The sequence below is a fragment of the Carcharodon carcharias genome, chromosome 5 (assembly GCF_017639515.1).
Source record: "Carcharodon carcharias isolate sCarCar2 chromosome 5, sCarCar2.pri, whole genome shotgun sequence".
NCBI classification, from domain to species: domain Eukaryota; kingdom Metazoa; phylum Chordata; class Chondrichthyes; order Lamniformes; family Lamnidae; genus Carcharodon; species Carcharodon carcharias.
Genome location: NC_054471.1, coordinates 185,893,941 through 185,918,955, shown reverse-complemented (window position 1 = coordinate 185,918,955; position 25,015 = coordinate 185,893,941). Strand labels below are relative to the sequence as shown.

The 25,015-nt window shown below is 44.0% G+C and overlaps 1 protein-coding gene across 1 annotated transcript in view; it reads right to left on the bottom strand.

The window, feature by feature from the left end:
- ldah (lipid droplet associated hydrolase) overlaps positions 1-25,015 on the bottom strand; it is a 380,424-nt gene that overhangs the window by 95,436 nt on the left and 259,973 nt on the right. Inside the window, exon 4 of the mRNA XM_041188040.1 lies at positions 8,509-8,669. Within this exon, the coding sequence (XP_041043974.1) occupies positions 8,509-8,669 (161 nt within the window). The remainder of the gene's footprint in view (positions 1-8,508; positions 8,670-25,015) is intronic.

Genomic DNA, 25,015 nt, shown 5'->3' with positions numbered 1-25,015 from the left:
CGTGTGGCATCAAGAGCTACATACACAATTTAATTCTTATTATAACTGATTTGCATATAACATAACTTCTAAAAGATCAGGGTATTCTAATGTCAGATGTACCCATGAATAAGACAGCAATACTGTGAACAGTCTTTCTAAACCTCCAGGCCCATAAAGTTCAAATTAGTAAGCTAGAAATGTAAATGCAAAAACAACTGACAGCCTGAGCTTCAAGGATCTGGTTGCATGGCTAGGGGATAGCACATTGTTCACAGAGGGAAATTTGTGCACAACTACACAAGATCATCGATGAAGATGCATAATGGAAAATGGCAAGTCTTGCTCTTAAGTCTATGCAAAAAAACTTATATTTACCATGGTCGGTAGTCAGTATCTTAGATTTACTGCTTAAATTATGTGAAAGAATTTAACATTTGAGCTGTCTAATTCATTGAAGTGGTTCAGCTTTTGAGCTCTGAATTTCAAACCTCATTCTTTTGAGTGGCACAAAAAGCAAGATTAGTTCTGTTTCATTTCTCAACACGATTAATGTGCTTTCTCGAGTTGAATGAGATGATGCAAACAATCTCAGCCACAGCTCTTAAAGCTCAATTCGGTATTCAATGTTGATTCCATGGTCTTCATTTTGTTAGTTCTAACTCACCTGGAATGCTTATGATTTTGATGTGGAAAGGACAAGTAAGGTAATGTCCAGGTTGTCTTTTAAATGGAGAAAAATAGCTGTTTCTTTGATCCAAACTGGTCAATTTGTCTTCAGGTATTATGGTCCAAAACTTTAACAGCTCACAATGTGGCATAGCAGAGAACAGCATCCATATTGTGCCTTATTAAGAAATGCTGTAGAACTGTGGCACAGCTCAATTTTTAAAGTGCAATAGAGCATTGAGAACGATAGATAACAATGAAAAAGGTTCAATAAAAATGATTGCTCACAGTAATCCTTGGACAAAAATGAGTTTGGTACAGATAACTAAGGGTGGAATTTTCCGTGTCCGCTGGCATCGGGCGTGCTCAGTGGTGTGCGCAGACAATATGGTGAGGAGGCCAGAAATTGGTTTCACGACGTTATGAAACCAACGTTCCCTGCCATTGGACATCAGGAACCTCATTGTAATACATCTGCATATCATTATAGGGCCAACCCCCGGAATCATCCCAGGCGTGCACTTGGCAGGCTGCACTTTGAGGGGAACTTGGAGGCGAGTGCACAGTAATACTGCGAGGGTCCCTGGGGTCGACTGTTGGACTTCAAGGTTGAGGCGATTGGGGGTGGGGTGGGGGGGGGGGGGCGCAGTGCAAGAGCTGTCCTGCTTTTGAGGCAACTTGGCAGGGGGTCAAGGGCTGCCCTGCAGTTGAGGTGACTTGTTGGTGGGGTGGGGAGGGCAAGGGCTGCCCTGCGGTTGAGATGCATTGGAAGAGGGGGGCATGGGTTGTCCTGCAGTTAGATGGTAGTGCGCAAGCACTTGCGGAGTGGGGGGAGGGAAGGGGGCACGCATCAGTGAAACCTTATATTAAGTGACCATTCCTCTTCAGCTGAGACAGTTCAGACGCAGTCACATTGCCATGCTTGGAGTCGGGTCCTGAGCTTATCTGCCCACCCAAGCAACATAGAGGCATGAAAATACCACCAAGTGCTCCAGAGCTTTTTACCCATTGGGCACAGACTGCAAACTAATGAGCATTTTAGTGTTTTGTTTCAGACATTTAGGGGGATATTTCAGGGTATTCAGAATAAGTACATTCCTACTATAAAGAAAAATTCTAAGGGGGAGACCCGTCATCTGTGGTTAACTAAAAATGTTCAGGAAAGCATCAAACTTAAGGAAAATGCATGCAACCATGCAAAGATGAGCAGCAGGACAGATGACTGGACAGAATATAAAGAGCAGAGAATGACTAAAAGGTTAATTAGGAGAAAGAAATTAGAGAATGAGAGGAAGCTAGCTAGAAATGTAAAAACGGATAGTAAGAGTTTCTGCAGGTATTTAAAAATGAAAAGAGTAATTAAAGTGAGTGTTGGTCCTCTAGACAGTGACAATGGGGAGTTAATAAGGAAATGGCGGAAGAAATGAACAAATATTTTGCTTCTGTGTTCACTATAGAGGATACAAAAAAACATTCCGATAGTAGCTGCAAATCAGGAGGTGAACGGGAGAAAGGAACTTGGTGAAATTGAAATCACTAGGGAAATGGTGCTGAGCAAATTGATGGAGCTGCAGGCTGGCGAGTCTCCAGGTCCCAATGGACTAAATCCTAGGATCTTAAAAGAGGTGGCATTAATTTTCCAAATTCGCTAGATTCTGGAAAGGTTCCATCAGATTGGAAAGTAGCAAATATAACCCCTCTATTCAAGAAGGGAGGGAGGCAGAAAACAGGAAACTATAGGCCAGTTAGCTTGATGTCTGTCGTGGGGAAGTTATTAGAATCGATCATTAAGGAGGTTATAGCTGGGCACTCAGAAGAGCCCAAGGCAATGGGGAAGAGTCAGCATGGCTTTGTGAAAGGAAAATCATGTTTAACCAATTTCTTGGAGTTTTTTGAAGGAGTAACATGTGCAGTGGATAAAGGGGAACCTGTAGACGCACTGTGCTTGAATTTCCAGAAGGCATTTGAGAAGGTGCCACATCAAAGATTATTACAGAAAATAAAAGCGCCTGGTGTTGTGGGTAACATATTAGCATAGATAGTAGATTGGCTGGCTGGCAGAAAGCATGGGTCTTTTTCTGATTGGCAGGAGTGGAATCCCACAGGGGTCTGTACTGGGGCCTCAACTTTTTACGATTTACATCAATGACTTAGATGAGGGGAGTGAAGACCTTGTAGCTAAATTTGCAGATGACACAAAGATAGGTAAGAAAGTATGTTGTGAAGAGGATATGAGGAGGTAGCAGATGGATATAGATAGGTTGAATGAGTGGGCAAAGGTTTGGCAAATGGAGTTTAATGTGGGAAAATGTGAAGTTGTTCACTTTGGTAGGAAGAACAAAAAAGCAGAGAATTACTTTAATAGAGAACGGCTGCATAATTCTGAGGTGCAGAGGGATCTAGGTATTCTAGTACACGAGTCACAAAAAGTTAGTATGCAGGTACAGCAAGTAATTAAGAAGGCTGATGGAATGCTATCCTTTATTACGGGAGGGATTGAACATAAAAGTAAGGATGTCATGCTTCAGTTATACAGGGCACTGGTGAGACTGCACCTTGAATACCGTGTGCAGTTTGGGTCTCCTTTTTAAAGGAAGGATGTAAATGCATTGGAGGCGATTTAAAGGAGGTTTATTAGATTGATACCTGGAATGAGCCGGTTGTTTTGTGAGGAAAGGTTGAACAGACTGGGCTTGTTTCCACTGGAGTTTAGAAGAGTGAGGGGTGATTTGATTGAAGTGTATAAGATTCTGAATGGTCTTGACAAGGTGGACGTTGAAAAGATATTTCCTATGTGGGTCAGTCCAGAAGTAGGGGGCACTATTTTAAAATTAGGAGGCGCCCTGTTAGAACAGAGATGAGGATAATTTTTTTCTCTCAGAGGTTTGTGCGACTTTGGAATTCTCTGCCTCAGAAGGTGATGGAGGCGGGGTCATTGAATAGCTTTAAGGCAGAGGTAGATAGATTCTTACTAGGCAAGAGAATCAAAGGTTATCAGGGTTAGATGGGAATGTGGAAATCAAAACACAAGAAGGTCAGCCTTGATCTTATTGAATGCCGGAGCAGGCTCAAAGGACCGAATGGTCTACTCCTGTTCCTATTTCTTATGTTCTTATGTCTTAGTGGACTGCAGAACAGTTGGATGACTGGGCACGTAGTACAATCTCCTTGCTAAAGCTGGCCTGGAACAGTCACTGCTGGAGGCACTCACAGCCCCTTGCAACGTCAGCATCTTGGTTTGGACCAGTCTTCCCCATGGTTCAAGTTAACAGTGCAGCCTTGCAGTGTAGGTTAGGAGAATGCCTGTGCCTGAGCTGAGAGTACAGCATGCAGTCCACTGGGCAGCCAGTCAGTCAGGTGGAGTGAGGTGGAGGAAGTGGGGTTTCAGGCAACCATGCAGCGCACTAAACTCTGGCTATCCAAGTGGTGGGCAATACTCTCCGGAATGTGTTAAGGTGCCTTCAGACTTAACCAAGAGAGGTTCTTAGAACACTCAAGCTAACCCATGCATCTCTCTTTCATCTTGCAGGAGGAGTACAGTAGGTTCATGGAGTCTGGTGAATTAGCTGTATGCCTTGTGGCTTACAGAAAGCGAAGGGGACAGAGACGACAGTGAAGGAGGCTCCTGGCTGCGGAGAGGGAGGAGCAGCACCATCAGGAAGAAAGGGTTATCTGGGGCTCCCGCACATGCCACCGAAGAGCCACAGTGTGGCATCTTTAGTTGGCTCCTAGCTAGACCCGGGGTTTATAGTTCCCGCCTTTCATTCCCGCAGTTGACCAAGAACCAGTGTTGCCGAAGACTGTGCATGTCTAGGGACCTGGTCGGTCACATCTGCCAGCAACCGCAGAATTTGGCACCATGGGGACATGGAGGGCATCCATGGCCAGCGGCTGTCAAAGTGACAGCGGCGCTCAATTTTTATGCCAGTGGCTCCTTTCAGGGCTCCACAGTTGACCTCTGTGGGATATCACAAGCTCCACCAAAAATGCATCCATGAGGTCATGGATGCCATCTTCATGAGGGCACACAACTTTGTGCATTTTGCCCGGTACCAAGAAAGCCAGGATGCAAGAGCAATTCAATTTGCCCAGGGTTTCCCACAGGGGCAGGGTGTGAACGACTGCCTCACGTGGTGCTCAGATCTCCATCGTAACAAGTGGTCAATTATGTCAACCACAAGCGCTTTCATTCGCTGAATATGCAGCCGGTGTGTGACCACGACGAACGCATCCTGCAGGTCTGAGCAGGGTTTCCAGGAATTGTCCACGACTCCAACATTTTCAGTTGGTGCAGATCCCTGACATCTTCCAGGGTCCACAGAGGCTGCAGGGTTGGCTCATGGGGGACAAGGGCTACCCACAGAGGATCTGGCTGATGACACCCGTGCAGCGGCCTCAGACTGCAGCAGAGCGACGCCATAATGAGGCTCATGCTGCAACTCGCAACTTGGTGGAGCAAACAATCAGGATGCTGAAGATGAGGTTCCAGTGCCTGGACTGGTCCGGTGGAGCCCTGCAATACAGTCCACAGAGGGTGTCACGCATCGTTGTCACCTGCAGTGCGCTTTACAACCTGGTGCTGCAACGGGCAGAGGAGCTGGCTGAGGAGGAGATAGAGGAGCTGGAAGTCTCCTCCAATGAGGAGGATGTCGATGGGGATGAGGGCGAGGAAGTCCTCGAAGGTGACGATGACAGAGATTAGGCCCTCGCAATGGTCAGACAAGGCAGGCGCATTTGGGATGCCCTAAATTTGTGGAGGATGATGATGACATGCAGTGGGGAGATGCCATAGATCCTCATGTTACATCTATGAACATGTGACTCCAGTCTGGCTGATGGCAGCACACATACCTGTGATAATGCTCCTGTCATGGAGACGCAGTGGAGGCCCTAATAGTTGATCGATTGCAGGAGGATGATGACAACATGCAGTGAGGACACTTCGTAGATCTCTACATAGCCTCTGAGAATGTCTGACTCCTGTCTGGCTGAGGGCAGCTCACTTGTGCCCTGTGATCAGGGTCATATCATGGAGACGCAGCCATGAAACCTTAAAGACACCTGATCCTTTGTCCGCCTTCAGCATCTGAGCCCTTCAGGAGCACAACACCATTGGTCACAGATGCTGAAGAGATGGGGGCCAGCCCCACCTTATAGGTGCTGAGATCACACAGAGAGAATGACGGAACTCTATGACGCCTGTTCACAACATTCTGGCAGCAATGACCAGCACCATCGAGGTGCAGGCATCATTAACGTCCAGGGAGTGTGAGTCTGGACCATCACTTTTGCCTAAAGGCTGCACAAAGCACAGGGAAGAGCCCCTGGACTGAGACACCTGGACTGTGACAAGAACACTGCTCATCAGAACAAGGAGCCATAGGCAGGAAGACATTGTTGAGAGTTTATTTACAATAGTGAACATTATGTACAAGTGATTAACACCCGTGCGCAGGCTGTGCAACTACATCTTCTTAGCCTTCTTAACCCTGCCATTAAGTCTTGGTGCTCCCCGGACATCCACAGCGGAGGTGAAGGTGGCCTGCTGACTATGACGTCCTATCTCTGATGACCTTCACGGGCATCCTCTGGAGAAGTGCGGCCTGCTTTTGGCTCTTGTTGTGCGGCAGCGGCACCCTCTTTGGCCTGAGGAGCTGGTGCTGCTGGGGTCACAGGAACAGGAGATTCTGATGGGCTGGACACTCCCAGAGTCACCTGGGTGGATGGTCCTGGGGTGTGCACCTGCTGATCCGCATCCCTATGGGTGCCTAGGGGCCCCTGGCTGACTCCTTGAGGAGAAGGGATAGCTGGAGTGAGATCGAGCTGCCCTGCACCCTTCTCACGTACATACTATTGGAGGCCATCTATGGCATCGGCGATGGAGTTCAGACCACACAGCAGTGCAGGAGCAACGTTCTGGATCAATGTCGCCATGGCAGCCGCCATTCTACCAGTGTTCTGGCACACCAGCACTATCACCTCAGCCTGAAGGCCGATGGATTCCTCCATCGAGCCTTGCAATCTGAGGAATGCAACGGACATCCCTTCCTGATGTTCCTGAGCTTGCCTTTGCAGCTCCAGCAACTGTGATGTGTCTGAGTCCAGAGGCTTGTCATCTGATTCGGACTCAGCAAACCTTTGGCCTCCAGTAGTCCTCTGCGTGCCGGGGACCTGGGAAGGCCCTGCCACCACCTGCAGTGGATCAGAAAGTGCCAGGTGCTCACCAGATCATGATCCTGAGGTTACTCTAAAGCTAGGTCCCACCGAGGTGTGCATTTGCGCTGGTGGAGACTGGAGGTGAGCCCCGTGATGGGTCTTCAAGGCGGGTTTGAGCAGATTCCTCTTCTGATCTTCCCCTGGGGCTTGACTGGAGGCCCCGGGTCATGGACTCTCTTGGCTGTTTCTCAAACGTGCCTGCTAAAGCAAGGAAAGATAATTAGTGCATGGCCTGTTAAATAGTATGCATCGCTCACAGCATCGTTGTCTAATGGATGTTGCACTGCTGGGTCCTCACTTGGTACAGCACCGCCGACCTCACCATCGGGAACGGTCCAGATCCTCACCAGCCAGCTGGATGGCTCTATTTTCGAAGTCCGTGAGGACCATGATATCAGGCATTCCTCCACCGGTAAGCAACCTCTCCCAATTGTTGTGTGCCAGTTTATCCTGTGGGAATAGAGATGGAGAGGGTGTAAGCAGGACGCCTGCCAGGCCAGATGATAAGTATGCTTGGCATGTGCAGGTGGTGAGTGGGTCCCATAGACAGGCTGAGGACAATGAAGGTGTGTGAGAGAGTGAATGATGATGTCCCTTGAACTGGCAGTGAGTGATGGCCCTGTGGATGTGTGATGAGTTTGCATGAGTTAAGAGTGATGAGAAGAGTGACTTACCCTGGCAGAACAGAGGAGATCATTCACCCTTTTGCGGCACTGGGTGGCGGTCCTCTTTTGCAGGTCATTGGTGCTGACCACTGCAGCCACCGCCTCCCATGCTGGAATGGTGATGCCGCTGCCCCTCCTGCGGCAGGGGTACAGGACACCACGGTGGGCCTCTATGGTGTCCAAAAGGTGCTCAAGGGAAGTGTCAGTGGGCTGCAGTCTTTTTGCCTTTTGGGGCCATCCTGTCTTTCATGCGGCAGGTCCTGGACTGAAAACTCTGAGACTTTAAATATGGCGCCTGGCGTGATGAAGCGGGCAGGTGATGGCATGGTGTACAAATCGAAGGCCGCCTGCCATGGAAACGGCATGTTTCCCATTAATGCATAATTAATGCAGCGGGTTTGGGACGATACGGCATTAGAAGTTGTTTTTCCCGCCTGCTAGCACATTTAGTGCAAATCTGGGACGATTCCACCCTAAGTCAAAAATAATACAACTCTAAAGGTCAAAATCAAAGGTCTAAATATGGGGATTATAATGGGAACAACAAAATAATCACAACACTACATTTTATTTAAATGCAACAGAAAGACAGTCCTTCTTACATTCTTTTGCAGTTAATTTATATTATGACATTTTCACTTAATTTTCTGATCTGCAACATAGTCTATGACAAGTTTTCTTGCTGTTGACATCGGTAGGAGCCAGGAAGTGGATTGCCTGCTTACTGCTTCAGCTGAGGTGTTTTTTATACTTTAAGCTGACTTGGATCACATACAAATAAATAAGACCTGTTTTGATTTAATTTCTGTCATTTGCGTGTGTGTAGAATGGTGATTATAACACTCAAGTTTATGTTACTTAAATCGTGACTGATGCAACCTACATATATTAGCTTCAGATCATCAGGCACTAGATACAGTATAAAAATTATCTACATAAATTTGTTGTGCAATCACAATCATCCAATTAGAACACTTACCTGTAATTTGGGTTCACGCTTCATCATTTCTAGTATCATATGACAACCAATAGAATGGCCAATCAGCACAAGCTTGATATCCTTTGGGACATTTTTCCTCAGGAAAGTTAATTTATGTTCTATTTGTCCATTCAATCCAAAGACATCCTCTAGCTCAAGGTCTGTAAGAAAAATAAAGGAACTATTGAAAATAATTACACACCAGTAAACTTGTTATATTAATAACCTCATGTTAGTGACTGCTTCATTACAACATAAAAGTTCTTGATGCAACACCATTTCATTTCTTTCTATTTGAATTGAAAATAAGGTAAGTCACCAATTCATTTTTTGTAAAAATCAGGAGCACACAATGAACATAACCTGAGTTTTTTTTTTAACCACAACTATAGTTGAAATGATATCTTGAACATAACAACTAAAATGGCGAGATCTTTTTGAAATAGGCTGAAAAAAGCTATTCAGGATAATACCCATGAGTTGAAGTTTTAATTACTTTCATTAAAACAAAACTACAGATCCTGGAGCGTTCAAAAAAGCACCACATTTACTAAGATTTATAAATGAGATATTGTACTGAAACTAATCAGGTCATAGATAAGCCTGTCAACAGTATGAACATTACAAGGGTGAGACAGTGGAAGTAAGTAATAAACAAGCACCATTTATCCCTTGAAATATGATTTTCAGAGATAACTTACAATAAACCTTACCACAATTCTACCTCATTTATTTTCAGGTCAGCGAATGTTTATGTTGAAGTTTATCCCGGGAAATTTAAATATCTAAACTCTAGAATATCTATCTAACCCATGATTCGACCCTGGTTAGACACATGGGTCATGAGGACTCGAAACATCAACTCTTTTCTTCTCCACTGTTGCTGCGAGACCTGCTGAGTTTTTCCAGGTAATTCTGTTTTTGTTTTGGATTTCCAGCATCCGCAGTTTTTTTGTTTTTACCCCAATTTATTGGTCACAGTAGCAGGAAGATCACGTTCCACTGAGGATTTGGTTACTTCTGTCCCAGGGTTTTTATGGCTTTCCAAGTGTTGATCTTCATCTACCCAGCTGGCAAAAGATAGAACTGGAGCCAATATTGATATAATAATTATATTTATTTGCAGAGTTGCACATTGCCAGCATACACCACCTAAACCAACGACCACAGTTTGTCTGATGTATTCACAGTGAATCCCCAGTTACTGCCCACTACTGGCATACAATTAAACACAATCACTATACAAATAACAGATTATTTTCTTTCTTTTTAAACAAAAAGTAGTGAACATATGCAATCAAAATTTCAAACCAAATTAAATCCAAGTTCCATACAAAGCATTACAAGATACCCTTCCTCTTGGACCTCTAAGGATTACTTTGTATGTGCATTTCTTTTTATTAGTTATCAGATAATTGGTGACTTTCATCCAACCACTTAATTTAGAGATTTCCTTCCTCTCCAGTATTTGTTTCAAGCCAGCAAGGCCAATCTGTAACCTTTTCTCACTCACTCTTTTTGTAGAATGTACATTATCCCACAATGAACATAGGAATTAGGGCAGGATCGTACCAGATTTGCGCAGTAGTAACGGGTGGGAAAAAGGATGGTTTACCCACTGCCCGCAATGGTGGCTTTTGCGCTGTATCCTATTCCTGGCGCACACCGCCTCATTAGTTACGCATTCATAGGGAACACGCTGGGCCGCTGGCGGGTGGGCTTGCATTTGCCCGCCCTGCCATGACCTCAACTCTTCTTCGCTCTGGGTGCCACATTTAAAATGCACCAGAGCACACGCTTACTTCATGTCTTTATATCAGGATTGTTCCAGGCGACAGATGGCCCCAAAGCAAAGATGGCAGTCCCCAATTTTAGTGATGCTTCTCTGCGGCACCTGCTGGATGCAGTGGATGTCCTCTACACCTGCTCTGGCTGCAGGACTTCCACAAGAGTCACCTGGAAGGCGGTGGCAGCAGCAGTCAGCGCCATCAGAGCACAGGGGAGGTCAGCCATCCAGTGCAGGAAGAGGATGAACACTCTCATCCATTACACTAGGGTAAGTCAACCACCTCATCACTCTCAACTCACACACTCACAAACCCATCACACATCCACAGGGATCTCACACCTCAAGGGACAACATCACTAACTCTCACACACACCGTCACATCTCCATCAGGCTCATATCCTCTGGAGCTCACATCCTCATCTCGTCCATGGCTCCACTCACCACACAAACATGTCACGCAATGCCATGCATCCTACTCACACTCTCTCCATCTGTTTTCATGAAGAGAAGCTGGCTCACCCTGGCAGGAAGAGGTCCCAGAGCGGGGAGTGGAGTGGCCCACATTAGGCCCCCCACTCATTTTAAGGAGCGTGCCATCGTGCTGACTGGTGAGGACCTGGACCGTGTCTGTGGAGACAGTAAGGTCGGCGGTGAACACATGTGAGGATCCTGCACCACATCATCCCTCTCTAATTGCAACTGTGAGCGCTCTCTCTCCTGCTTTTGACTGCTGCCAAGCACTAATCATCTCTACTTTGGTTCACAGGGAGCTCTGCCAAGCAACCAACACCCTCAGCCAGCCAGTTTCTCAGCTCCATCCAGGTCCTCACCTCCAGCTAAGAGGGCCCCTCCTCCATGAAAGAGCTGGAAATAAACAGCCTGGAAGACCCATTACAGTGCTTACCCCACCCTCCACCAGCACAGAGACACATACCTCAGTGGGACCTAGATCTAAAGCAGGCTCAGGTTCACAATCTGGTGGTCCCTGCACGGACACGCACACGGACATGGACATGTGCCTGGAGCAGGAGGAGGCAGGTTCATCCGAGCTCCCCAGCATTTGGAGGACTGCTGGGGAAGAGGCATCTGTGAGGTATGAGTCAGATCACGAGCCTCTGGATTCGGCCTTCCAACTCATCATGGACAGCCAGCAGGTGGCGTGGGAACATCACAACGAGCTGTTGGAAGCCGTCAACAGAGTGGTATGCAAGTCAGAGGAGTGCGTGCGCCTACTCTCTGCTGAAGTGGTGCCCATATGTATGCTCATGGTGGTCTCCATGGGAAAGATGGCGGATGCCATGGGAAAGATGGAGATCCTGGTCCAGCAGAATGCGGAGATGCACACAGACCTGAACTCCGCTGCGATAGCCATGGGCGAGTTCTGGCAGTAGCAAAGCGAGAGGGAACTGGGCTTGACACTCCTCCAGGTGCTCCTTCCTCTTAAGGAATCAGGCTGGGGCCCTCGGGCAACAGAAGGGAGGAGGAGTGGCAACTGGACACCCCTGGGTCGTCCACTTAGGAATCTGAGGCAATCATCTCCCTCCGAGTGCCCATTGTCCGTGACCATCTAAACTTTATTCTTCTTCATTGCAGAGGGAGCAGCTGGTCCACAGGAGGCCAGCCAAAGCAAGCTAGGGCCAAGGCCTCGTTTCTCAAGAGGATGCACGCTGAAGTCATCAGAGGCAACAGAGCCAACCATTTCAAAGGCTGTCTACACTCCTGCTGCAGATGTCAGGGCAGCACCTAGAGGAAGTGGTAGGCCGAGAAAAGTTAAGAATTTCTGATCACGTGGTTGCGCGGGTGAATACATTTTGTCACATTATAACCTGAAAATATATTTCCTTTCATTGAATAATGTGTAATGGTGTCTTTCAGCTTCATTTACAGGCTTCATGGGTCCTCCTCCTCCATTCCCCCCTCCAACTAGTAGTTCAGCTGCATGCATCTGGACCACGAGTAATTCTGGAGGGTGAAGTGTATGTGTGGGCTGGACCTTTCAGAGCCTTGAGGAAGCATTCTTCCACACATGCGGAACCTTCAACCATCACACTCATCTCAATGTCCTGAGCATTTTGGGGTTCGCTTTCAGTTGTCCATCTGAGCGGACCTGCATCTCCACCCACCCACTGACTACACTCCCATGCAGCACCTGTGCCCGTCCAACACGAGGCTCCACTCACTTTCGATTTGAAAAACATGGTCGTGGTTAAGTTTTTGCTCAACTACCCGGCCTCTGTCCTTTCCCCTCACCCAATCGCCAATGTCCTTTCCCCTATCACTGTTGAACCCCCAGGCATCACGTTCCACCTCCCCACCGTCACCTGTCAACCAGCACTCTTTTCTTTCCAGGATGTCTAGGTGAACGTGCACGTTCTCTACCTTCCTGAGAATCCCACCCTCATCCACATTGAACTCCCCAATCTCCTCCTTCCCACTTCCAGCGTCCGTGTCTGCCTCTGAGTCCTGGCCAACCACCCTTGCCATCCCTTCTGCCGCTACCGTCACGCCCTCACCCTCCTAACCTTCCAGTTCACTCTGCTCCCTCTCATATTCACCATTCCCTCCTACTATGCCCAACCTCAATTTGCTTCCCAGGAGGCAGTCATTGACTTCACAGACCCCTCCCTTGCATATTCACTTGGTCATTCCCCCCCTTACCCCTTCCTCCACCCTTACTATTTCCTCTCCCTGGACTCCTCCCCCCTCCAAACTCCTTCCCCTCCTCTGAACTTCTTCCCTTATACCTACCAAGCCTTTACACACCTACCTCCCCAGTTGCCGCATTCTTCCCCATTACACCCTCATTTCCTGTACTACCTCCTTCCCCAACCCAACCTCACCTCCCTGACACCTTCGTTTCCCCCTGCCCCTCCCCACCTCACCCCCGCTGGTACACCTTCCTCTCCGAATGAAACCTAGGCCTTTCTCTCATGGCCTCCCCCAGTACACCTTTCTCTTCCATTCATAGCTGAACCTTCCTCTCCACCTCATCGCCAATCATCAGGGCAGTCCATGGCCAAGACTGTGATGTCCCAAAGCAGACTCCTGACATCCCACCTTCTGTGAGCTACTTTGTGGTAGAGCCATGTGCATGAGAATCCACGCAGCATGCAATGCACATGTTCCTCCAGGGTCCAACAGCTGTCCGGCTCTGGGATCTTCTGCTCCTTGGATGTCCTTGATCTTAGCAAGGCCCTAATGTTAGGTACAAAAACAAAAATACCTGGAAAAACTCAGCAGGTCTGACAGCATCTGCAGAGAGGGATACAGTTGATGTTTCCAGTCCATATGAACCTTCTTCAGAACTAAGACATACAGAAATGAGATGAAATATATGCTGGTAGAAGGGGGTAGGACAGGAAAGCCTGATAGAGGGCCAGTGATAGGTGGAGGCCGAGAAGAGACTGCCAAAGATGTCATAGACAAAAGGACAAAGGGGTGTTGATGGTGGTGATATTATCTAAAAGATGTGCTAATGGGGACATTAAGGGAAGCAAGCTAGTGGCAGATGGCCCTAGTGCGGGTGGGGTGGGGGGAAGGGATCCAAATGGGCTAAAAGGTGGAGATGAAACAATAGATTGAAATAAAGTTAAAAATAGGAGTGAAAAGAAAAAATATATTGTAAAAAAATTATAAATTATTGCAAAAAGGGGGATTGGAAAGGGGGTGAGGATGGAGGAGAGAATTCATGATCTGAAATTGTTGAACTCAATATTAAGTCCGGAAAGCTGTAAAATGCCTAGTCGGAAGATAAGGTGCTGTTCCTTCAGTTTGTATTGAGCTTCATTGGAATGTTGCAGCAAGCCAAGGACAGACCTAATGTTAAGTCCCTACTTCTGCACATCACACTTGTCCAGACATGTTCTGGGCTGGCATGTTTTCTCGCTGGTGTAACGATAAATCTGGCATGGGGTAACAATAAAGGTTGGGCCTAACTTTGCAGCCCGCTAGCGGGATGCAAAGTAGGCTCAGGCCAGCCTCCAGTGGGATTGGCGTTCTGCCATGGCGGACACCATCAGGTGCTTTCACGCTGATGTGAAGCTGATTTTTGGCCTTCCCTCCATATTGTTCCCTCCCCACCTGCCATGACACCCGCCACCAACAGGGGTGGAAAATTCCAGCCTTAGGAGTAGGCTATATGGCCCTTTGAGCCTGCTCCACCATTCAGTAAAATCATGGCTGATCTGGTTGTGGGCTCAACTCCACTTTCCTGTCTGCCCCCCCAATAACCCTTCACTCCCTTTTCTATCAAAAATCTAAATCAGCCTTGAATAAACTCAATGACCCAGCCTCCACTGCTCTTTGGGGAAGAGAATTTCATGTACTAACAACCCTCTAACAGAAAAAAGTTCTCCTCATCTCAGTCTTAAACAGTAGATTTATTATTATTTATTATTATTATATCTTATTCTTAAATGGTGTCCCTTGGTTCTCGTCTCCCCGGTCAGTGTAAATATCTGCCCGGTATTTACCCTATCAAGTCCCTCAGGATCATATATATTTCAATATGTTAACTTTCATTCTTCTAAATTCCAGTGGGTACAGGCCCAACTTGCCCAACCTTTCTTGAAAGGAAAGCCTTTCATCCCAGGAATGAGTTGAGTGAACTTTTTCTGTACTGCTTCCAACACAATGATATCTTTTTTTCAAATAAGGATACCAAAACTGAAAACAATGGCCAGATGTGGTCTCACCAATGCCCTGTACAGCTGCAGTAGAACATCCCTACTTATATTTTCTATTCTCCTTCCGATAAGTGCTAATATTGCATTTGCCTTCCTAATCAAATGCTGCACCTGCATATTAACTTTTAGTGATTCATGTACCAGGACACCCAGATCTCCCTGTACTATTGAGTTCCGCAGTCTCTCTCCATTTAAGTAGTATACTGCTTTTCTATCCTTCCTGCTAAAGTAGACAGGTTCACATTTTGCCACATTATACTTCATTGGCCAAATTTCTGCCCACTCATATCACCTATTTACTTTTGGAGACTCTCCAACTCATTTGACAACTTACTTTCCTACCCATATTGGTGTCATTGGCAAATTTAGCTACCATACATTCGGTCCTTTCATAGAAACATAGAAAATAGGAGTGGGTCATTCGGCCCTTTGAGCCTACTCCACCATTCGATATATCATGGCTGATCCTCTATATCAATGCCATACTTTTGCTTCCTCCCCATATCCCTTGACAACTTTAGAATCTAGAAATCTATCTATTTCCTTCTTAAGTATATTAGTGACTTGGCCTCCACAGCCCTCTGTGGTAGAGTATTCCACAGGTTCACCACCCCCTGAGTGAAGAAGTTTCTCCTCATCTCAGCCCTAAATGGCCAGCCTGTATCCTGAGATTGTGACTCCTTTTCTGGACCCCCCCCAGCCAGAGGAAACATCAACCCTGCATCCAGTCAAAAACAGAATTACCTGGAAAAACTCAGCAGGTCTGGCAGCATCGGCGGAGAATAAAAGAGTTGATGTTTCGAGTCCTCATGACCCTTCGACAGAACTTGAGTTCGAGTCCAAGAAAGAGTTGAAATATAAGCTGGTTTAAGGTGTGTGTGTGGGGGGCAGAGAGATAGAGAGAGAGAGAGGTGGAGGTGGGGGGGGGTTGTGGTTGTAGGGACAAACAAGCAGTGATAGAAGCAGATCATCAAAAGATGTCAACGACAATAGTACAATAGAACACATAGGTGTTAAAGTTAAAGTTGGTGATATTATCTAAACGAATGTGCTAATTAAGAATGGATGGTAGGGCACTCAAGGTATAGCTCTAGTGGGGTTTTTTTTTTATATATAATGGAAATAGGTGGGAAAAGAAAAATCTTTATAATTTATTGCAAAAAAAAGGTAGGGGGAAACAGAAAGGGGGTGGGGATGGGGGAGGGAGCTCACGACCTAAAGTTGTTGAATTCAATATTCAGTCCGGAAGGCTGTAAAGTGCCTAGTTGGAAGATGAGGTGTTGTTCCTCCAGTTTACATTGGGCTTCACTGGAACAATGCAGCAAGCCAAGGACAGACATGTGGGCAAGAGAGCAGGGTGGAGTGTTAAAATGGCAAGCGACAGGGAGGTTTGGGTCATTCTTGCGGACAGACCGCAGGTGTTCTGCAAAGCGGTCGCCCAGTTTACGTTTAGTCTCTCCAATGTAGAGGAGACCACATTGGGACCAACGAATGCAATAGACTAAGTTGGGGGAATGCAAGTGAAATGCTGCTTCACTTGAAAGGAGTGTTTGGGTCCTTGGACGGTGAGGAGAGAGGAAGTGAAGGGGCAGGTGTTGCATCTTTTGCGTGGGCATGGGGTGGTGCCATAGGAGGGGGTTGAGGAGTAGGGGGTGATGGAGGAGTGGACCAGGGTGTCCCGGAGGGAGCGATCCCTACGGAATGCCGATAAGGGGGGGTGAAGGGAAAATGTGTTTGGTGGTGGCATCATGCTGGAGTTGGCGGAATCCCCACCCCCTGTTTCCCCCTTCCTTTTTTTTCCAATAAATTATAAAGATTTTTCTTTTCCCACCTATTTCCATTATATAAAAAAAAAACCCCACTAGAGCTATACCTTGAGTGCCCTACCATCCATTCTTAATTAGCACATTCGTTTAGATAATATCACCAACTTTAACTTTAACACCTATGTGTTCTATTGTACTATTGTCGTTGACACCTTTTGATGATCTGCTTCTATCACTGCTTGTTTGTCCCTACAACCACACCGACCCCCCCCCCCCCCGCCCCCCACCTCTCTCTCTCTCTATCTCTCTGCCCCCCACATACACACCTTAAACCAGCTTATATTTCAACTCTTTCTTGGACTCGAACTCAAGTTCTGTCGAAGGGTCATGAAGACTCGAAATGTCAACTCTTTTCTTCTCCGCCGATGCTGCCAGACCTGCTGAGTTTTTCCAGGTAATTCTGTTTTTGTTTTGGATTTCCAGCATCCGCAGTTTTTTTGTTTTTATCTCTGCATCCAGTCTGTCCATCCTGGTCAGAATTTTATATGTTTCAATGAGATCCCCTCTCATTCTTCTAAGCTCCAGTGAACACAGGCCTCGTCAGCCCAATCCCTCCTTGTACGACAATCCTGCCATCCCAGGAATCAGTCTGGTGAACCGTCGCTGCACTCCGTCTATGGCAAATATATCCATTCTTAGGTAAGGAGATCAAAACTGCACACAATATTCCAGGTGTGGTCTCATCAAGGCCCTGTATAGCTGCAGTAAGACATCCTTGCTCCTGTACTCAAATCCTCTTGCAATGAAAGTTAATATACCATTTACCTTCTTAACTGCTTGCTGCACCTGCATGCTTGCTTTCAGTGATTGGTGTACAAGAACACCCAGATTCCTTTGTACATCAACATTTCCCAATCTATCACCATTTAAATAATACTCTGCCATTCTGTTTTTCCTAGCAAAGTTGATAACTTCACACTTATCCATATTATACTACATCTATCATGTATTTGCCTACTCACTCAACTTGTCTAAATTGCCTTGAAGCCTCTTAACATCCTCCTCACCACTCACATTCTCACCAAGTTTCATATCATCAGCAAGCTTGGAAATATTACATTTGGTTCTTCATCCAAATCATTGATATGTATTGTGAATAGCTGGGGCCCAAGCACTGAGCCCCGCGGGACTGCACTAGTCACCGCCTGCCATTCCGAAAAAGATCCATTTATTCCTGCTCTCTATTTCCTATCTGCTAACCAATTCTCAATCCATGCCAATATATTATTCCCAATCCCTTGTGCTTCAACTTTGCACACTAACCTCTTATCTGGGACTTTAAAAGCTTTCTGAAAATCCAAATATATCACATCCACTGGTTCTCCCTTATCTTTATCCAAATCATTCATGCACATTGTTTATAGTTGAGACCTCAGCACTGATCCCTATGGAACTCCACTAGTTACAGTTTGTCAGCCCAAAAAGGACCCATTTATCCCTACTCTCTGCTTCCTGTTAGCTAACCAATCCTTGACCCAAGGTAATATGTTATCCTTACACCATGTTCTCTTATCTTGTGTAGCCTTTGATGAGGAACCTTATCAAATGCATTTTGGAAATCCAAGTAAACCACATCTACAGGTTCCCCTTTATCTACCTTGCTTGATACTTCCTCAAAAACTCTAATACATTGGTCAAACACGATTTCCCTTTCACAACCACTTTGAGTCTGCCTGATCACAGTCTGATTTTCTAAACATCCTACTATAACCTCCTTAATAATGGATTTTAGCAATTTCCTAGGACAGATGTTAGACTAACTGGCCTGTAGTTTCTATCTCCCTCCTTTCTTGAAAAGAGTTGTAACATTCACTATTTTACAATTCACTGGGACCCTTCCAGAATCTAAGGAATTTTGGAAGATTATAATCAATGCATCTACTATCTCTGTAGCCACTTCTTCTAAAACCCTAGGATGGAGGCCATTTGGTCCTGGGCACTTGTCAGTCTTTAGGCCTAAATTTTTACCAGTACCTTTTCCCTCGTGATGGTGATTGTTTTAAGTTCCTCCTCACTGTTCAGTTCTTTTATTTTCAAGTATCTTTGGGAAGTTTTCTAAGTCTGCTAGAGTAAAAACAGACACCACACCAAATAGCTGTTCAACTCCTCTGCTTTTTCCTTCTTTTCCATTATCAATTCCCCAGATTCACTCTCTAGAGGAACAACACCAACTTTAGTTATTCTTTCCTTATTTAAATACTGGTAGAAACTCTTACTATCTGGTTTTATATTACTAGGTAGCTTTCTCTCATACTCAACATTCGTCCTTTTTTAAAATCATTTTTCACTGGTTTTTAAAATCTGACCAATCTTCTGACCTACCACTAATCTTTACAGATTCGTACAGTGTTTCTTTCAATTTGATACAGCCCTTAACTTATATATTCAGCCACAGATGATGCATCCTTCTCAAAGAATCTTTCTTTCTGGAATAAATCTTTGCCGAGAGTTATTAAATATCTCCTTAAAAGTCTGCCACTGCATATCTACTGTCCTACCTTTTAACCCAGTTTCCCAGTTCACTTTAGCTAGCTTTCCTTTATTCAGGTTTAAAACACAAATCTTAGAATTTCATGTTCCGTTTGAAGGGGTGAAGTGTGGGTCTAATTCAATAAACAGTTATTTCCTTATTGTCGTTAACCAGTGGTAAAAGAACTGCTAATTTCTAACCTATAACTTAAACTTTACCCCCTTCTTAAATCCCTATACACACACATACAAGACACATAAGAAACACAAAAACATGGATTTTAAGGGTGGGATAAAACAGTTCAATAACACCAATTCTGGAGTACAGGATTCGATGGGTTGATTTTGATCAATGTCTTCTAAACTCCTTTCAGTACTTGTTGATCTTCCAGCACTTTCAGTATTTAGTTCACTGGTTGGACACTTGCCTTTCACTGTCCCTAGCAGTGATTTTCCCCTTTGCCTCTTTACAAGGGTTTATAGAGAGAGCAGGTTATAGAGATACGAAGAGAAAAAGCCAGCTAGCTTATTGTGGAATTACTAGAATCTTCCACACAGAAGAGAAAGAGATTTTAGGTCTTGTTCCTTTCAGGCTAGGAGCTATTCAGCTGCACTGCTCTAGGCACAAGCCTTGGTCACCTGGTCAGGAGCCAATTAAAGTGCTTTTGTCAGGGTACTCCCTTGGCCCAGGACTCCTTTCTGGCACCATCCTGACTTTCATGGCACACTCTGTTCCAGGACTGCAACATTGTATACATCTCTCATCCTATTCCAGTGGACATGTCTTTCAACCTGCAGCCATTGCAATGTTAATCCAAAATCCAACAGAAAATAAAAAGGTATGTTCTTTGCAACAGTCCAACAGAAATAAAAAGATAGGTTCCTTACAATGTCCCAGACTGCATTTGGGACAGGATTTGTAAGGAAAATGTGTCTCAGTGGCTCACTTCTTACTCCCACTTACTATGATTCATTCTTCTCCCAATCCCTTGCTCAAAAATGCATTTCCTACCTCTATCTTCCTACAAACTATTTTCCTTCCTACCAGTCTATTGGTACGTTTACTATTTTCCCATTCAACTACCCACTTAAACCATGTATTCTCTTTTCTTAATCACCACATCCTTAGCCTTTCATCTGCTCCACCTCAGTGTTCCCAAGTGTGGGTGACAAAGTAATCAGAGTCACCATTAGCTTGTTCCCTTGTTATGTTTCCAAAGAGTCTTTATTTTCTTTCAAAATTGAACACTTCTAAAATGCCCAATTTGAAGGAGGGAAAAGAAACTGCTAGCTTTACTCTCTCTCTCAGATTTTAGAAATTAGAATCTATCTCAGTGGGTGCAATGATTAATACTGACATTTTCTATGTTAAAAAAACGTATGACATCATTAGCAGACTTCAAACCTATTTTTTTATTTTCAAATCACATCTAACATTAACATAAAGACTTTCCTTTTCCCGCCTTTTCTCTGATCTAGACTTTCTTTTTTACCCCCGTAGCTTAATACACTTTCTAAAGTTTATAATGACGGGGGGTCTCGTGGTACAGTGGGTAGGATCCCTGCCTCTGAGCCAGAAGCTCCTGGCTTGAATCCCACTTGAGGACTTGATGGCCATGAAATGTGCTTTCATAACATGACCAAACAGGGTGATTATCAACCTGTAAACCTTCCATTATGCCTACACCGGTGGTGAGAGCTCCTGGTCAGGCCCGCTTGATGTGGAGTGGCTCCTCTCAAGCTATAGTCTTTGACAGCAGACTGATGACCTGGTCCAGGCAAAAATAGCTACTGAAACATACATAAACACATGCTTTACCTGCCGGAAGCTTCTATGACTAAGTCTAAAGTTTCTAATACAGAAAATATATGCTACAAAAGCAGCGTAACCTGAACATCTGAAAGAAGTAGAACACTTTCCTTTTATGCACAAGAAAATATACAAAGTACCTACAGATTCTTAAAATACTTTCAATGTGAATTTTCTCTCAATAAAGCTTTTGAAGTTAATCTTCTTGGTTTCCAATAATATAAATAGTTCACTCAGTAGAAAGTGCTAGAAGTTGAAAGGAAAAATAATGAATGCATCAGGGAGGCACAGATACATGATGGAAAATTAGGCACACTGGGACAACTGGGGGAGCCAGCACATAATTTATATCAGCTTATTACTGAACAGCAACTTTCCCTTTTAATAGAAAGTAAGATTTATTTTCTCATGTAACCAGTTGCACATCATGCCAACAAAATAGAAATATGCCCATACCTCACTATCTTGGTTTGATACATTCACCTGTATAATGCTGAGAAAAGAGGCTATCCTCTATCTAACAGCCTAGCTGAATGAAATGGTGAAATCCCTAATTCTCAAATATAGACAGACCAAGCAAGAGCTACACATTGCAATGTTACACCTGAGAGTGACACCTTTAAGTGCAACTATTCCATCATTGGCAGAGCTCAGGTTTGGCAGACCAGTGCATACCAATTTACCTACTCTTCTCCATTATACTCTCTCAGAAAACAGAGAGCAACTTTTAAAACTACAACAGAAGATGACCAACGTGCATGATAAAAATGCAGGTACAGAATTGCCAAGTTTACAGCTGGGACAACAAGTTCGCATCCAGGATTCTACAGAGGGTACGTGGCAACCAGTCGAGGTAACAAGTATTTATTCAGAACCAAGGTCCTATGAAATCATTATGTACAAAGGTGCAACATTGAGGCTTAACCAAGGACAAATCAGATTCATTCGAGCTCCTCAACCACTGTACAGTCCTATTGCATCTAGGATAAGATCTCAAGTGCAACCAAGAGCAACATCCAAGAATGATAATCCCACAGATCACTGTGAGCAATTAAAGGAACCACCAGACAAAGTTACCATCACAAGATCTGGGCAAACCAGCAGATTATCTTCACGCCTTAGAGACTCATAGGTTCATCAGTTCTATGCATTTATGTAATGGTAACTACACATGAATATGTATTGTAAGTAGTTTTACTTCTTTGGAAATATTTTTAAAAAGAAAGACGGATGTAGTAATAAGTCTTTAAGGGATATCAGCATGACAATACTAGAAGGGAAATGTGTCATGTGATCTAGTCTTAGTTCCACTTTTGCTTTGAGCATATCACAAACATACAGCTCTGATGTCTTCAAGTTTTGTATCCATGTATAACTGCTGTCATGTGCCTTGCGTTAATAAATGAACCCACAACATGTTTACCCAATCCTTTGTGAGCGACTGGTGCCTTGTGTCTTATGCAGTAAAAAAGCCCAAGTTATTATATCATTAAAATAACACAACACTTGTGAACCACTGTTTCACTGATTCAAGAGCACACTGTTATCCCTGTGTCCTGGCCTAAATTAATCAACACGAGCAAAAGTTAACCATTATCACTGAGCACAATCAGATTCAAATTCCTAACAGTATTACCTAATGCATAATAATTAAAAGGTTTGATCTGAGCAAGGTGCTGGAGAACCGAACAGTTTTAATAATGTTCAGTACATGTACATACCTGTATAATTGGAAATATTGTATTACAATTCCATAGATATTCCACACATTGTATGGTTGGCATGCAAACAGTAGCTGTCCTTTTGAAAGGAGAGTTTTACAGTAGCATACATTCAACAGCCAGGGAACATGAATTACACTAATTCTACAAACTATTACAATGCTAAGTATTTTCATTTGTGAAGCATGAATCCATAAATCATTAATTTATGTTTTAATAACATAAAAGGTATTTTATAATTGATTGCAAAAAAACAAGGACTAAAAATAGTCTATCAGATCAATGAAAAATTTAAGGGGAAATTACTATTGTATAGTACATGTATTATTGAACTTGCCATTTATAATAGTGGAACACAATTAACCAAAACAAATGTGAAGAATGAGAATAAAAACACTTTTAAACATGTTAACTAAATGTCATCACATTAACTATAGATACTGGAATGAGAGTTGTTTTATGTTTTCTCTAGGTAATGTAATCACTTCAAGCAATGACCATCCATCAGAACAAAGATGGTTTAAAAAAAGGTAATCTCCTGACAAAATGCAGACACTGGGAATGACTATTAACTGACAGCAAGTATTTAAGAGCTAAAATACAGTTTAAATTTAGTAGCACTGATCTCACAGCAGTTACTGACAACAACCATACATCCCAGACTCTTTCCAAATTGTTCAGTTGACAGGTTCGCATCAAGAAAAAAAAAATTCTTTACGCAGAGATAATTTGTTTGATGTTGGAACATTCTTTCCCTGGGTAAGTAGATATATACACAAAAAATGCTAGCCAAGTTCCTATAGACTATTTTATCTTTTTCTCTTTATTTGGATCTATGGCAATGACTGCATGCAGGCAAAATAAAATTCATTGAACACATCCCTGAAAAGATTTCACGATTCAAGTGGCCCACCAATATTCTCTTCAAGGCCAGCATAAGCATTATGATGATCAGACAAATTGTTTTTAAGTAATATGCATTTCAGCCATGGATAATTTTCCCTTCCTCTGCCTCGTGAATAAGACAATTATAATTTACTTTAAAGATTTGGTAAAGATATGGACATTGCTCGATAGAGGTACGGAGGATTATAGAACTACGGGGGTAGATGGAATGCAGGTCATCCCTGATTTAAACAAATGGTGACGTACACTCAAGGGACTCAATGGCATATTCCTGTTCCTGTTTCACTTGTGAGTCCAAATATTAGAAAATTAGGAATTTCTCACTTATGTTATAATTTTAAAGTAGTCCAGCATTCTCAAATATGTGTCCCACTATCTCTTGGATAAACTTATTGTCAAAATTCACTCATGGACAAAATAATATGTCACCTTTGGAATCTGATGCATTGCTAAACTCATGTCATAGCTGCAGTGAAAGTGCTTGATAAATGCAGAAGAAAGTAGTTTTTTAAATCGTCCAACAAGGAAAGCACTCTCCTCTTCACCTCTTTATAAAAAAAAACATTTTCGAAGTGAGCTCAAAGTTGAAGTCGTTTGGTGTTTTCTTGTTGCATTTTCTGCTTTCAACTGGTCTGAAGTTAAGCATATTCACATGTTCAAAAATTCCATTCTCACTGTCAGCAAATTTATCTCAACACATAAGAATTACTTCTCGACTTGAAATTTAGCAAATTAATTAATTCAATAAATGACTTCCAAACCAGTCACATGAAAGGACTTGCAGTCAGATGTCTTTGGATCTGATGCATATTCAGCTCTCAGGTGGGTGTTGTTTGTGTAAACATTTGAGCAGATTGCATTTACCAGTTCAAACCAATGTTTTGTTTGAAGTTTCAGTATTTGAGCAATAAGGCTTTGTGGATTTGCATAATTGCCTGTTTTCAATTTGTGCTTGGCTAGTACCATGCATGAATGTTGTAGAACCAGCTGGAGAATATAAAGTAATGATTATTAAAAAGGATTCTTTCCCCAACTTGAGTGCCAGTTGTATTTTCAGTCTTGGGGCAGGATGGGCTGCTACTGACCTCAAAGCTCCCCAGCAACAGAGGCCATCAGCAGGCACAATCCTCTTGCACTCGCTGGTCCCTGCATTTTCATGATTCTACTACCTTAGGGAACAACTATTAGTGTTAAAGGTTTGGTCTTTACGCCAAAGAGTTTGGCAAACCTTTTCTATGATTTGAAAATAAATCCACATGGGGCAGAATTTTCTGCCTACCGGGCGGGAGGGCCTGACCCAA